At 39.4% G+C, this 14189-nt stretch overlaps 1 protein-coding gene across 2 annotated transcripts in view; it reads left to right on the top strand.

The window, feature by feature from the left end:
* Nucleotides 1–14189, top strand: part of prrc2c (proline-rich coiled-coil 2C) — a 41152-nt gene that overhangs the window by 3785 nt on the left and 23178 nt on the right. For both annotated transcript variants that reach the window (XM_016545608.1, XM_016545609.1), the window contains exons 2-14: nt 1265–1434; nt 4769–4946; nt 5105–5217; nt 5382–5507; nt 5664–5959; nt 7095–7174; nt 9394–9533; nt 10784–10871; nt 10968–11151; nt 11241–11823; nt 12304–12479; nt 12608–12842; nt 13127–13337. In XM_016545608.1, coding sequence (XP_016401094.1) covers nt 1320–1434; nt 4769–4946; nt 5105–5217; nt 5382–5507; nt 5664–5959; nt 7095–7174; nt 9394–9533; nt 10784–10871; nt 10968–11151; nt 11241–11823; nt 12304–12479; nt 12608–12842; nt 13127–13337 — 2525 coding nt within the window. In that variant the 5' untranslated portion in view covers nt 1265–1319. The remainder of the gene's footprint in view (nt 1–1264; nt 1435–4768; nt 4947–5104; nt 5218–5381; nt 5508–5663; nt 5960–7094; nt 7175–9393; nt 9534–10783; nt 10872–10967; nt 11152–11240; nt 11824–12303; nt 12480–12607; nt 12843–13126; nt 13338–14189) is intronic.

Genomic DNA, 14189 nt, shown 5'->3' with positions numbered 1-14189 from the left:
ATTTTAATCATGATCCAAAAAAAGATGCTGCATACATGCAACACGAGCAGTTTTTAATCTAAGTTGGATTGTATAATTTCGAAATTTGAAGCAAAAACAGAATGATTTGACTTCAGTTTTGTGAAACTATACATAAAAAGATCTGCATGAAACAGCAGACGAGCTGAATGAGACGCAGATTCACTCTCTGCCTGCTGGTGGCGCTTAAAGCGTTTCCTTGGTTCCGCTGTAAACAAAGCAGCGCTGCACTTATGAACTTTAATATGCATTATACAGAGGCAAGATGAAAAGAAAAAATACCATCTAAACTTTTCTAAAGACAGTAAGTTCCCCTCAGACATGCATTCATATAAACTCCTACACCTAAATGAATCGCGATTTGTTTAGCATCTCAACCAATTTGAATCGTCACATATTTTAATCGATTTTCAACCGGCTCGCGGTTAATCGTTACATCCCTACTTTATATATAAATGTAGTTGTGAACAATACCACATTATATCTTCATATTTCTCAGTTTGCAGTGAATCTAATTGTGTATGGACATGTTGAGGTGACCCTTTTACTTCTACTGTGCTGTTTTGGCATAAGCCCTCACACCACATTAATTATGAATGGTGCCCCATGTGGCTCACGGTAGATTGCCGCACCCCCTCCCCTTATTGTCAGTTCACCATCTACACTGACATCGGCATATTAACGTGATGTGCATCATCGATTTGAACCATTGGGATTCAAAGATGTAGAGTTCTGACTGCCTTTGCAGTCCATCTCCTTCAAAGACACGCAAGTTGTAATAAACCGATATATTGGCCAGTCAAACTAGTTGGTCAATGTTTTGAAAGTGTTAGTGTATGTGTGTGTATGTATGCGTTTAGCACATAAGATTCTGCCTCAAGCAGGAAGTTGGAAAGTCTGATAAAAGGCTGATTGTGCACTTAATGCTTTAGTTATTCTCTGCAAGTTAGGGCATGGCCTTGAATAAACCTTCCAGTTTGAACCACTGAATCTAATTTAGTAATGTTTGTAAAACGAGTATAAAGGCTATCATTCGCAAATGCTGTGTTTGTGGAGAGTTGGTTGCTCACATGCACATTTCTCTGTTTCTCTCTGTAGTTGCGCAACAATGGCTCCTGGTGTTGCATTGTAGCCTGCTCTTAAGTCTGACAGGAAATATTGCTTAAAAGGTGCAGGTGGATATTAGAGAAAGTATCTGGTTTTACCATCTGCTCACTGAATCTTTCATTTCTTGGGCTCTTCTAAGGGGCTGGTTCTGAGGGGTGAGGCCGCAGGACCAGACTCAATGAGTTTCCAGCGAAATGTCCGAGAAGTCAGGGCAGAACACCAAGGCAAAGGATGGCAAGACCAAGTATGCAACCCTTAGCCTCTTCAACACGTACAAGGGCAAGTCTCTGGAGACCCAGAAAACTGCAGGTGAGTCAACTGACCATTCTTACAAACAAGCTGGTGATAATTACTAGGGCTGTGTATTGCCAACAAAGTCACGATACGATACGTATCCCGATACAAAGGCTATGATATGATACGTATCACAATACGGGACTGCACTAATTTTCACTTCAGCAGAATTTAGTAAAACAGCTGTTTATTAAACACTGCATACTATAGGGCCATTGCTAACTATAGGCAGAGCAGGCAGTAGACCTCTGCATTATAACCGGCCTCCATAACTGTACCACAGTATAACAATATAGGTAATGGCATATGTTTCATGTTTACATTGGGCACTCCCCACCAGGTACAATATTATGGTTGTTTGCATCTTGTTTTTAAGCCCATAAATAATCATGTACTTGTTCTAATATATATTGTAATGTACTCATTCTATTACATTAATAAAATCACCTTATATTGCTGGTAAGCTACACGTCGGTTTTCATTTATACTTCTGCGTCGACGTGCAATTACACATGCAGACCGCTAGTATGCAGTGTCCACGGGCATGTTGATGGTGTAACCCAAAGTATCAAGGCAAAAGCCGAAGAAGAAGCAGCTTGTCGGAGAAGCATCAGCTGTGATGGCGGCATATAAATATCCAAGAACAGATAATTTATTTAAAACTACAAAAAGAGACAACAACGGAACAGGAGAAGATGGCACTCTTTCAATCTCGGATATGCACGTAGAGAAATAATGTTCATAAACAAGCAGTTAGTGTGTAATCCTAATCACAAATCTAATGTCACATAATATAATATAAGCAATAATGTACAAAAAGGCATGCTAGATTGTTAAAGAACTCAGTACAGTTTATTCAAATTACAACTTGTTTCTTTAAATAAATAAAAAATAACTACATACATACATAAATGAATTGGAAATTAAACACAGACAAACATATATACATGTATATACCTGTATGTTTCTATATGTATTTTATTATTCTACAAAAAAATAATCTATTATATATATATATATATATATATATATTTCACTTACCTCCCAGTGTTGTCCTACAAAACAATACATATTAAATAACTATGAAACTATGAAAACAAATAAAGTGAATGTAACCATGTAACCAGCCTTTATATTATGTGCAAAAGGTAAAATCATATTTCGTTCTAACATTGTAACATTGCAATCTAAAAACAAAAATAAGGCTTTTAAAGCTGAAGTTAAATTCACTAAACTTAAAAATGTAAATAAATGAGAACAAAAGCACAGAGTTGTGTTAGGCTATTTTGATTACCCCATTACAGTCACTTTACAGTCAGTGCTATCATAAAAATAGACTTACTTGTAGGTTTAAAATTCTACATGTCACATTTATTGTCCAACTACAAATATTTCAGCGAAATGTATATTTTAGTCAGAATTATTGCGCTCCTATTTAATTGAGCTGTCTGTTTCACTGAAGTCTGTGAAGTTTAGCGGAGAGTCGCAAAGCAGAAGGCTCATGCCACTCCTGACAGCAAGATGGAAATATTTCCATGACTTTCTAACATTTACAGATTGAGAATATACCTGTGAAATGCAAGTTATGCATTTAGGAAAACGGCACATCTCAAACACATTAAACAGCGCGAGTAGCCTAGTGTCTCTGTCAGTGGCACACGCAGACTTTCTGTCCGAGCAGCTGATGGGCCGAGCCACTTAAACTATGCGAAACTATAAACTATACTATGTCTTACCAGTTTTTAAAGGCCTTAATATGAAGCTTGTCCCATGCTTAGAACAAATTGGATTATGCACTTTCTCCTCAGCAGCTCAGTCTGTGTCCTCCGCTATATTTTCAGATGCGCTCGTATCAAACTACTGTATATCGATATAAACGGTATTGCCTCCTATCGAATCACTTATAAAGAAAATATCTATATATCATACAAACTCGATATACCGCCCAGCCCTATCGCGGACAACTGTATAATGCTATGTTGTATAAGACACTTGTTCTTTGCTTTGTTTATTTTAAATAAGAAGGTGTACATGAAAGTATATTAAAGTGCAAAAAACACACACAAAACTCAAATACATTCAGAGGGAGGGGTTCTAGCAGACCAATCACAGCGCTTGCGGTCTGCGTAGAATTGACACATTGTAACATTTCTGGAGAGGTGCACGTCAGGCTACGCCATAGGCTACGCGTGCTATGCACAATCTACGATGTAGCTACGGCGTAGTTTCGACGCAGAAGTATAAATCAGCCTTTAATAGAGAAACTCAGCAAATTCTTAAATACACCGTCTCTCTCTCTCTCTCGTAAATGAACACTTTTCTGAGAATAGTATATCGAATTAAAGATCGCTAAACTGCAAGCTTACCGGTGTTTTCAGAAAGCCAGCGCTTTTATACACAGCAGAGAGCGTGTGCACATGGTTACCAGGTTGACAAAAATAAGTATGCTAACACGCTTATCAGGTAATTCCGTATTGCACAAGTGTGAAGCTCTGTGTCGGGGATTATGTCTCTTTATATCAGGCAACCCGGTTGGGTTCCTCTGCGGCCAGATTAAACCTATTTGTAGCCTATATATTATACTCTCTTCATTCTTTTTTTTAGAAACCTTGCACTTTTCAATTTCGTTTTTAAACTTAAATTATTGTATTCAAATAAAGCGCGGTCCAACATGCTGCGCACGTGCTGCAATATCGATACTGAAACAGCTGTATTGATACCCGTATCAAACACCTGTGACGATACATTGTCGTATCAATGTATCGAACACAGCCCTAATAATTACTGTGTTCTCTGTGGTGGGGCGAATCTCTCGAAAGCTGTCAAGAACATGTCCGGATTACATTTCACCTCAAAATCTAAAATGGTGAACTGCATATTGCATAAAGACAATTAAGCAAATGGAAAAATGTTTGCATTAAAATGAATTCAATAACTTTAAATGCAGACAGTCTCTTTTTGGGGTCAAATGTGATCTTGGCAAATTTTGTGACTTGCACATTACTTGGGTAACATTAAATTATTTGCTCTCTAACTCTTCATTGAGTAGAGTGTCAAGTGATGCACTAGAGTCTTTGAACTGTCATTCATTGAGCTCCCCGATCAGCCTCCTTTGCATCACTGGATCAAATAAGCTGCCTTTTTCCACTCCATCACTGCTGTGCATCCCTATGTGCTTTAAGAGAGAGACTGCCCAAGAACATTTGTTGTAAGATTACTGCTGCTATTAACAATGTTCCTGTACAAATGACGCTGACTTTTTGGTCAGAAAACTGAAATTTCAAGATTGAAAAAATGAAAAGATTGGTGTATTTGTGTCACAGGTAATGATTTTTTTTCTTCCACTTAGTTGCTGCCAGACATGGGCTCCAAAGTTTGGGCAAAGTTGCGGTCAGTCGACGCATGCCCCCTCCGGCTAACCTGCCCAGCCTAAAAGCTGAGAACAAAGGCAACGATCCCAACGTTAGCATCGTACCCAAGGATGGCAGCGGATGGGCCTCCAGACAGGATCAACCAGGAGACGAACGGTAACACTCCACCCTGTTAAATGATAGATGTATTTCCTGTTGCAAGATCAGTTTTGGATGTTCCAAACATACTCTTTCACATTGTCTTGCTTGTTTTGTACTCATTAGATACCTCTGTTCCACTGCCACTTCTCCTTTTTTTTTTTTTATGATTGTAGGCAGCAAGAGACCCCTCCACCACAGCCCAAGCCAACTGTGCCCCAGACCTCTGATGCCCCTCTGGGAGGCAGCCGCTCCTGGGCCAACAGCAAACAGTCTGGGCAGCTGGACGGTAAGCCGTTTCCTTTGTAAACCTTTTCATTGTTGTTCACTCTCAAAATGCTACTCGGTGAACTGTAAATCCTTATCTAAACAAATTTAAGCCACAGAATAATCTTAATTAGCATGAGTTTTGAACTGCTAAAGCCATGTGCTTAAATGTTACTGTGTCTGCAGGAGCTCCTCGGATGAGCAGTCAGTTCCATCAGGAGTTTCCGAGTCTGCAGGCGGCAGGTGAGGCAGAGAAATCAGGCGATCAGGAAGATGAACCCTACGGGCCGGGCCCCAGCCTCAGGCCTCAGAGTAAGAGCATCATCCTTCACATTTTCTTAAGAGCTTTGTGTAACATATTAGTTAAAACCGTTTAGACAAACGATATACAGTAGTTTCTTAATGATAATTCATAAATATAATCGTTATCACCCTCACTCTGGCCATTCATTTCCATTACTTACTCAGATGTGGGTAGCTGGCGGGAAGGTGGAGGCAGGAACTTAAACGTTGCTCCCAGCCCCTCAGAGACTGATGGTAAGCCCTCTGAGGAGTCAGGCGTGGGTAGAGGCACACCATCTCCCTCGGGGGACTCCGATGAGGCAGGGAAACTCTCAGCTGGGGAGGGCAAAGAAAGGAGAGATGCCAGAGACAGGCTCACACCTACTGCCACTCAGCATAAACTCAATGGTGGCCAGCAAACAGCGAAAGGAATGTCATCTCAGTTCCAAGCTGCCCAGTTCAGGAGCATGATGCCGCCATATGTAAGTGATGATTTAGCCATTGTTTATAATTTAATCTACCTGTTGAAATGTGACATGCTGCTGTGTATTGTTTTGTTTGGTATTGATTTTGTGAAGTCTATTTGGCAGTGCTATCTTAACCCTTTGAGCGGTACGGTCCCACATGTGGGATTTTTATTTCTGTGCCCGTGGGTGTTCGGTCCCACATATGGGATTTAGAACGTTCGGTGACGTCACATAACTGCTAAATTCAAACTGCTTTCGCGCTTTGGCTGCTGCTGAGACGCGCTCTACACTTGTCATATAACCACATAATGTTTATTTTAGGTTTCAGACATTTAAATGCACATAAGTACTAGTAAAACAATACATTTAGAGTTTGTAAAATACACACGGATGTCTATTGAAGCAGCAATAACAATCCATTCAAATATAATTTGCCAACGTATTTTATTCATATCAGATACACATAGTGTAAGTAACTATAAAGTTTACTCTATTCTTCTCCCAGTTCACCAGCCACTTACTTGCATGTATTTCGGGAGAAATTGATGAATTCACGTGTTGTAAATCTGACTGACAGGACTCTCTGAACTGCAGCGCGGCGCCCAGCTCACGTTATAGATCACGATCAAGCTCATTTATGACTGTTTTTAACCCTTTCGCACGCGAGTTTAAAATATTCTAGCTGAGCCCCCAGCGTGAGTTTTTTTTAGGCTACCGTTATTTTAAAATGTATCGCCTTACTGTTTCCATGGCTACGCGTCATGCTTGTCATGTGACACAACGTAGCCCGCGAAAGCGGATTTAAATTCAGCAGTTGATGACGTGATGCACTGAAAGTTCTAATCACACCGGTGTGATCGTACGCGTCAAAGGGTTAAATGACACCACACACTCACTTACACATATTTGTGAATCGGAATATCAGATAGTTGATGACATGGTAAGCAACTGTATAGATATTTTGAATAAAAAAGGAAAAACAAAATAAATGATCCATCTGTCATACAGTGTTTTCGTGGCTGCGGTGTGTCATGTGACAAGCATTACGCGTCGCCATGGAAACAAGTTCTAAAATAACTCACTCTGGAGGGACAGCTAGAATATTTTAAACTCACCAGTGAAAAGGTTAATATGTGCTGTATCTTTTCAGATGTTCAATGCTTACCCTCGAGGGCCCTTTCCTCCTGTACAAAGCAGCTTTAGATACCCTGGACAACAGGAGATGTCTAAGTAAGTGATCCCATAAGGTCTGAGCTTAAATGGCTCTAAGATCTAGAAGCTAAGGTTGAAAGACAGTGTTTTTTTTGTCCTTTTTTGTTACCATAAATAATGTTGATGAGTCTGCAGTATTTAGAATAGACGTTGCTTTCTAAAGTTGAAGTTACATTTACAGTGGAAGTATCCCAAAATACCAAATTGCTTGTCTTGATCAATAACAACTCACTTTCAACTGCTTGCACTTTCACTTTTAACCCTTCAGACAATAAGTTATTGACCTTCTAAATTTGTCTGAAGGGTTAAAAGTGAAAGTGCAAGCAGTTGAAAGTGAGTTGTTATTGATCAAGACAAGCAATTTGGTATTTTATGATACTTCCAGGCAATGTTTCCTCTAATTTTTTTTCTTTCTGAGCAAAACTTTTCTCGATTGGACGGACATTTCGGCCACTTGAGCTAAAACATTCTTTATACCAGACCTGTACCGTGTACACAATTTTTTATAACTTTAATGTTCTATTTATATTTGGTGTGACCCTTGATGTAACTAAATAATGCACATTTTAGTTTACCTGAGAAAACTTTTTTTACAGTGCTGTGTTAGCAAGAAATTCTATAAAAAAATTTAAAAAAAAAAAAATCAGAACGGTTAAATTCTTTGTAATAATATTATATTATGTATTATAATATAATAGGAAAAAATGAAGCAGATATTGCTCATGAATTCCCTTTTTGAGGTCAATTATTTATTAGGCTTATAATATAATATTAATATAAAAACAAACTGAAGCATTTAAACTGATAGAATAGAATAGAATAGAACAGAAAACAAACCGAAGCATTTAAACTGAGATCTGTAAGCTAAATATATTTTTTTTAAAAAGTGAACGTGAATTCTTATATAGTTACCCAAGTAGAGTTTAGAGTAGTAGAGTTACTACTCCACCTGTGTGTGACTGTAAAAGTCTGTAAAAGTGTAAGAGTTTTGTTACCGTTCTGTGCTCATCATCCGCTATTTCCACCACTTAATCAAGTCACTCCTCTTTTAAACACGATGACGTTTTATTTCACATGTCATTACGTTTGCGTTGGCTCTCGTGTTGAGCTATTTCGTTCACAACCATTCAAGTATTCCATTTCTACAGTGACTGATTTGTCGCACATCATTCTCTTTCTATGAAACCTGTAAACCGCATTCAACGGTTCTTAAGGCTAATTTATACTTCTGCGTCGGACCTACGCCGTGGCCTTTACGCCGTAGGCTATGCGTCTATGCGTAAGCTACGGCGTAGGTTCGACGCAGAAGTATAAATTGGGCTTTACTCTACAGCAGTGGTTCTCAACCCGCGGGCCACATGTGGCCCGTCACAAATTCAAATGCGGCCCACACCATGCTGAACACAATTAAAAAATAACTTTCAGTTTTACAATTCATTGTGGAAAATGCCAGCGAAGGAACACATACAAACAAGAATAATCGCAGTATCAGCAGTGAAGGTAGGAGAGTGCTGGACTTTCGGTTTACCCCGCCACTCACTTGAAGATGAAATGTGGCAAAACATCTCTGGAGAGAACCTCAGATTATTAAATTCGATAGTGCTTTCCATATTTGGATCAACATAGGCTACATTTGTGAACGCACATTTTCTGCAATGTCGCGCGTCTTACAGACTGCAACTTATAATCGCAACTTCATTGTGCTGTTACACCTTTCGAGCCGAATTTCACAAAATTGGTCAGCTCCCGACAGCATCAGGTGTTTTATTAATGGTGAGTAGAATTATTTATTTATTTATTTATTTCAATGAATGTAATCGATTAAATATCATGATGATTAGATATCATGTTTAGGCTGTAATATTATAAATCTGGTTGGGTTGAATTGGTGACGTAATATGTAAATGATATGCGTGCGGCCCGTGAGACTTGCATTTGGACCATAGTACGGCCCAATGGAAAAAAAGGTTGAGAACCACTGCTCTGCAGTGACACCAACTCTATAGCGGTTTGCCTGAGCATTGCAATTATTTCGCATTTACTAGAATTCAAATAGCTTTCCCAACTTAGTTTTTTGTGTATGTCCTGTGTGCAGCATATTCTTCTTCTGCGCGGTCGCGACGTAAGAATTGCGCAGCCGCACACGCGCGTAGCTTAGAGGGTACATTGCTTCCAGGGCATTGAGAACTTTGTAAAGTTTAGCCTTTTCCTTATATTTCTCTCTTTTCTTTTCTTAGGGGTCCACGGTCTGGTGGAAGACCCTCCCAGCCTCCTTCTCAGTCATGGTTGCAGGATCCAGACAGGCCATCAATTGTTAGTGCCACTGAACTTAAAGAGCTAGACAATCTAGACACTGATGCTGATGAGGGTTGGGCAGGTGAGAATGACTTTTTTTATATATACGTCAAAATACAGTATATATATATATATATTAGGGAAGTAACGATTCACTCAACTCACGTTTCGATTAGATTCACGATTTTGATTTCACGATTCGATTCACAAATTTTTTTTTTTTACAAAATATATATATATATATATATATATATATAAAAAATTTTTTTGGTTCATGGTTTTTTTAAGAATAGAAATAAACTGAAATGTTTGCTCCATATAGCAGGAGCAGCAGGAGTCAGATTTAACTATGTGAATAGAGTAAGGAGTAGGGCTGTCAAAATGGCTGAAAAACTAAATTTGAATTTTGTACTTAAATATGATCAATATTCGAATTTAAAAGGCATAATTTCAGTTAGGCGGGAAAAAAGATTTTGGCTTGTCTCCCGAGGCCACAAGAGTGCGCATCGAGAAAAATATTACTAATGCACGTTTATTCAAATAAAAAATAAAATAACATGACTGTGGAAAAAGTGCATAATGTTTGAAATAATGTTTAGAAACGAGTAAAATTAAGTTGCTTAAACAATTATAAATAAAACGGCATCATGTATGTATGCATTGTTTAATACAAGGGGCTGAAAGCCAATCACACAGAGTACATATATCGTTGCCTCATAATAAGAATTTGGTCCCACAACCCATTAATTTGTTAACTCGTTTTATTAAATTGTTGCCAAATTTGTACTAATTCATTCCCTCATTTAGATTTAATTAATGAATTAAGTTGTAGGTTGAATTCTTAATTTGTGGCCACAATAAATAGATTTTTGTCTGCATGTTATGTGCAGGGTTCTGTATATCACCCGTCTTATATTTGTTCCAAGTATGTTTAAGCGAGTTTGTCATTGCACCGTTTCATTGTTGTTGTTGTGAATAATAAGGAAGAATAATAAATTCACCATTTTCAAGAATTCAATATTCGAAAGCTATAAAGATGTAAAAATTTCCTCACCATGGCAGTCCTAGTACAGTGCAACAGTAGAATTGTCAATTGGTCGAGGTTGCTATACCATTTACATTGTGACAGATCTCCATTTTTTTCCACTGATGTCAGTACTCATGTTATGAATAGTTTTATATTCTGAAGGTCATGGAAGCAAATCAGAAGTTACGAAAAAATCAGATGAAGTGATTATGAATTTTGTAATACATTGGGTTATTAGGTATTTCCACATTTAATTTTATATTTAAACCATTTGTTAATTGAATCACCATTTTTGGTCTTATTAGGTGCTCAAATGGAAGTTGACTATACTGAGAAACTGAACTTTAGTGATGATGAGGAGAACCATTCTGCTAAGGAGAAAGGCAATAACTGGTAAGCACTCATCTTTGTGACTTGTTTTTATTTCATACAAAATGTTTTGGGGCATAATGAACATTGGCCCTATAAAACTTTCTTGCTGAAACACAGGCAGTGGATGACTAAAGTTGATCGCATGAGGTCAAGAAACGCTGATGTTCAGGAGGGATGGAAGGAAGGAGAAGAGGAGAGGCGTGACCGCAAGAGCTCATGGGCAGAAAGTGGAGGCCTCAGGGCTCTCTCACCTGGCAATATTGTCCATTATAGCAAGATGGTACCTCCACAAGACCAACAGGTATGGCGTGCATTAGAAGAGTTGTCCTCTCTCTGATTTGACAAAGTTGGCTTTTTTTCCTATTTTTGCTTCATTGTGGTTTTGTGTAGGGCCAAACTGTTGGACGTTCTGTGGGAAGTGATGGCCCCCGTGTTACAAAGCTACCCAGTACAGCACCCCCTGCTGGTGAGGAGGAAACGGAAGCGTGGCGACAGAAACGGAAGAAGCAGTCAGAGCTGTCGGAAGCAGTAGAACGTGCTCGCAGACGGCGTGAGGAGGAGGAACGCCGCATGGAAGAACAGAGACTTGCTGCATGCAAAGAGAAACTAAAACAACTGGAGGAGAAACGACGGCCTTCGACTACAGAAACTACTAAACCAACTACGCAAACCCATGGTGATCACCAGGAAGTGACTGAAACTGTGCCTAAACTACCTGCTGAAACTCCACCCCCTCAGCCTCAACCACCACCTTCCCCTGCACAGCAACCCTGCCCTCCCATGCCAACCCATGAAAGGACAGAGCCCACTGTGGAGGAGGTGCCACAATTTGTTTCCCGACAACCTAGCCCTCCTGTCCACAGGACTGCCCCAGAACCCCAAAGCAAGGTTGATACTGCTGTAACAGAGGAGGTGCATAGACAGGTGGAGAGACAACCAATGAGAGACTACTTCAGTGCTGAGGAGCCCAGAGGTAAATGAATGAAAATAGAAATCATATAAGCTATTAAAATTCTAAAGTGCATTAGAAAATTAGCTTGGGGTGCAGTTGATTTGCTTATACAGTTGACATTTTGGTTGTAAATCTAAAGAATCTCAAATATTTCAGCTGCAGCTCATGTAGATGACATGAACGTACCTTAATTCAGACCCTATAGTACAATGTGAAAATAGACCAATTGTGGTAGGGTTTCGAAACTCTGGTTCGGACCAACCAAAGTAAGTGTGACAAGAACCTAAATTAAGCTTACCTGGTTTGATGCATATTTTGAATAATTGGATGGACTTTTCTTGTAGTGTATCTGAAAAAATAGAGCATGGCACTAGCTACGCCAAGGTCATGGTCGATTCCCTGTCACTTTGGGTAAAAGGATCTGCCAGGTCTGTTTTTTTTTTTTTTAATGCAGTGTGCTAGTTTTACATTTAAAATGGTCAAATTTTTGATCCCTTTTAGTTGAGGAGCCTCAGTTGTCTTTATCCAGACTCGATCATTCTGTCAGCGAAGATGCACCTCTTCCGACTAAACTGGAAAATGAGGGAGACACTGGGACTGCTGTTCGCTCTTTTGTCACCTCTGGATATTCAAAACAGTTCCAGAAGTCTTTACCACCCAGGTTCCTTAGACAACAGGTGCTCACACATTGTTCTGGCTTTAAGCATAAATGTTAGTTGGAACCCTGTAGATAATGAAAATGAGTATTCTTTGTAGTAATTCCTGCTTTACTGGAATGTAATTTGTATTCTCTTAAATTCTTCAGGAACAGCTTAAACAACAACAGTGGCAACAGCAGCAGCAGGGTGGAGGGGGTCCAGTCTCTCCCTCAGGAGGTTCAGTTCCCCCTCAGCACAGATCCTTATACCAACCTCTAGGCCCCCACCACCAACACCTTGCCTCAATGGGCTTTGACCCACGCTGGCTAATGATGCAGTCTTACATGGATCCTCGTATGATGTCTGGGCGACCACCAATAGACATGCCTCCTATGCACCCCGGTGTGTCTTGCAAACTAAAGTTGTTTTCCTTTCTAGAAATTTGGTAACAAAACCATGCACTGTAACACATTTACAAGATGCAGTAACACATTTTCACTCAATGTTGTTTTAATCTAATTCAGTTTTTCCTCCTTAGATTTGCCCATTTTTATCTCTAGTCACTAGACATTACACCAAAACATTACATCTGACAATTTAATTTCCATAGTTTTATATTCTATATATTATAGTTCTATATGTGTGGTCTGTTTTAAGTCGTAGTAATTTTTGTATTTCAATACCAGGGAGAATGCCTCCTAAACAACTGGTACGACGAGAACCCACAGACAACAGCAGCTCTGGATCAGACACTTTTGATCATCTGACCCGACCAATCAGAGAACACCGAGTTCCTAGTGAGCCTCGGATGGTCTGGGGTTCTGACCCATATCCCTCAACAGAGCCCCTGCCCTCTTCTGCAACCTTTAAAGGGCGTGAAGATGGCAAGGAGACAAGGTGAGAGACTGCTGTTTTTTTAGAGGTTTTATAACAAAAATAGTTACAATTTCTTAGTTTTCCTTAAAAAGGCCTTAAAATGTCTTAAATTCAGATTCAGTGGGTCTTAAATAGTTTTGGTCACATTACCGCAGTCTGATGGACCCAGTGACTGTTTACAATCATTGTACAGACTGAAGATTTTTTTTCCCCACTGTAGTTACCGCATCATCAGAGAGAATTGCGGTAGCAGAATACAGGTCGAACTAGCTTGCTGACCAGCCTCCTAGCTACATAAAAGGTCCACTGAAGTGCCTTTAAACACGCAGCGTTATTCTGTGTAATAACATAATTATAATGATGCTGCGGATGTGTAGTTTGGAAATTGTGTTATGTTGGTGCATGCCACCAGTGTTATCTCTTATACATCTTAGTGCTGTTTGTCTAACTGTTTCTCCTCCTAATCTCATCCATATCGCTATAAATTGCATTCTGTGTAGAATTAAAATGGGTCCGATATGTTTTCTGGTCTGTGCCGATTAACGCATATGATCCGCTCTGTGCTATTGTGCCTCTGGACTGGAGCAGACTGTGCGCGCTACGGCAGCTTGCATGGCACAATGTGAAACCAGACTTCTTTTGCCCCAAGGGAAAAAGCATATTTACACTGTCTGAATCATTCCCTATTAGGGTTGCAAAATTCCGGGAATTTTCCAGACTGGAAACTTTCCATGGGAATTAACGGGAATATATGGGAATTAACGGGAATAAACTGGAAATTTGCAAAATTGCAGGAACTGGGGACTTAAATGTAGTTGAGAAAAAATCTTGCAGCATAATCTTGGTTAAAACAACCTGATTTAATGCAATTTC

The sequence above is a fragment of the Sinocyclocheilus rhinocerous genome, unplaced genomic scaffold (assembly GCF_001515625.1).
Source record: "Sinocyclocheilus rhinocerous isolate Xijiao unplaced genomic scaffold, SAMN03320098_v1.1 scaffold2685, whole genome shotgun sequence".
NCBI lineage: Eukaryota > Metazoa > Chordata > Actinopteri > Cypriniformes > Cyprinidae > Sinocyclocheilus > Sinocyclocheilus rhinocerous.
The sequence above is the reverse complement of the archived record's forward strand: the minus strand, read 5'-3'. Positions and strand labels throughout refer to the sequence as shown.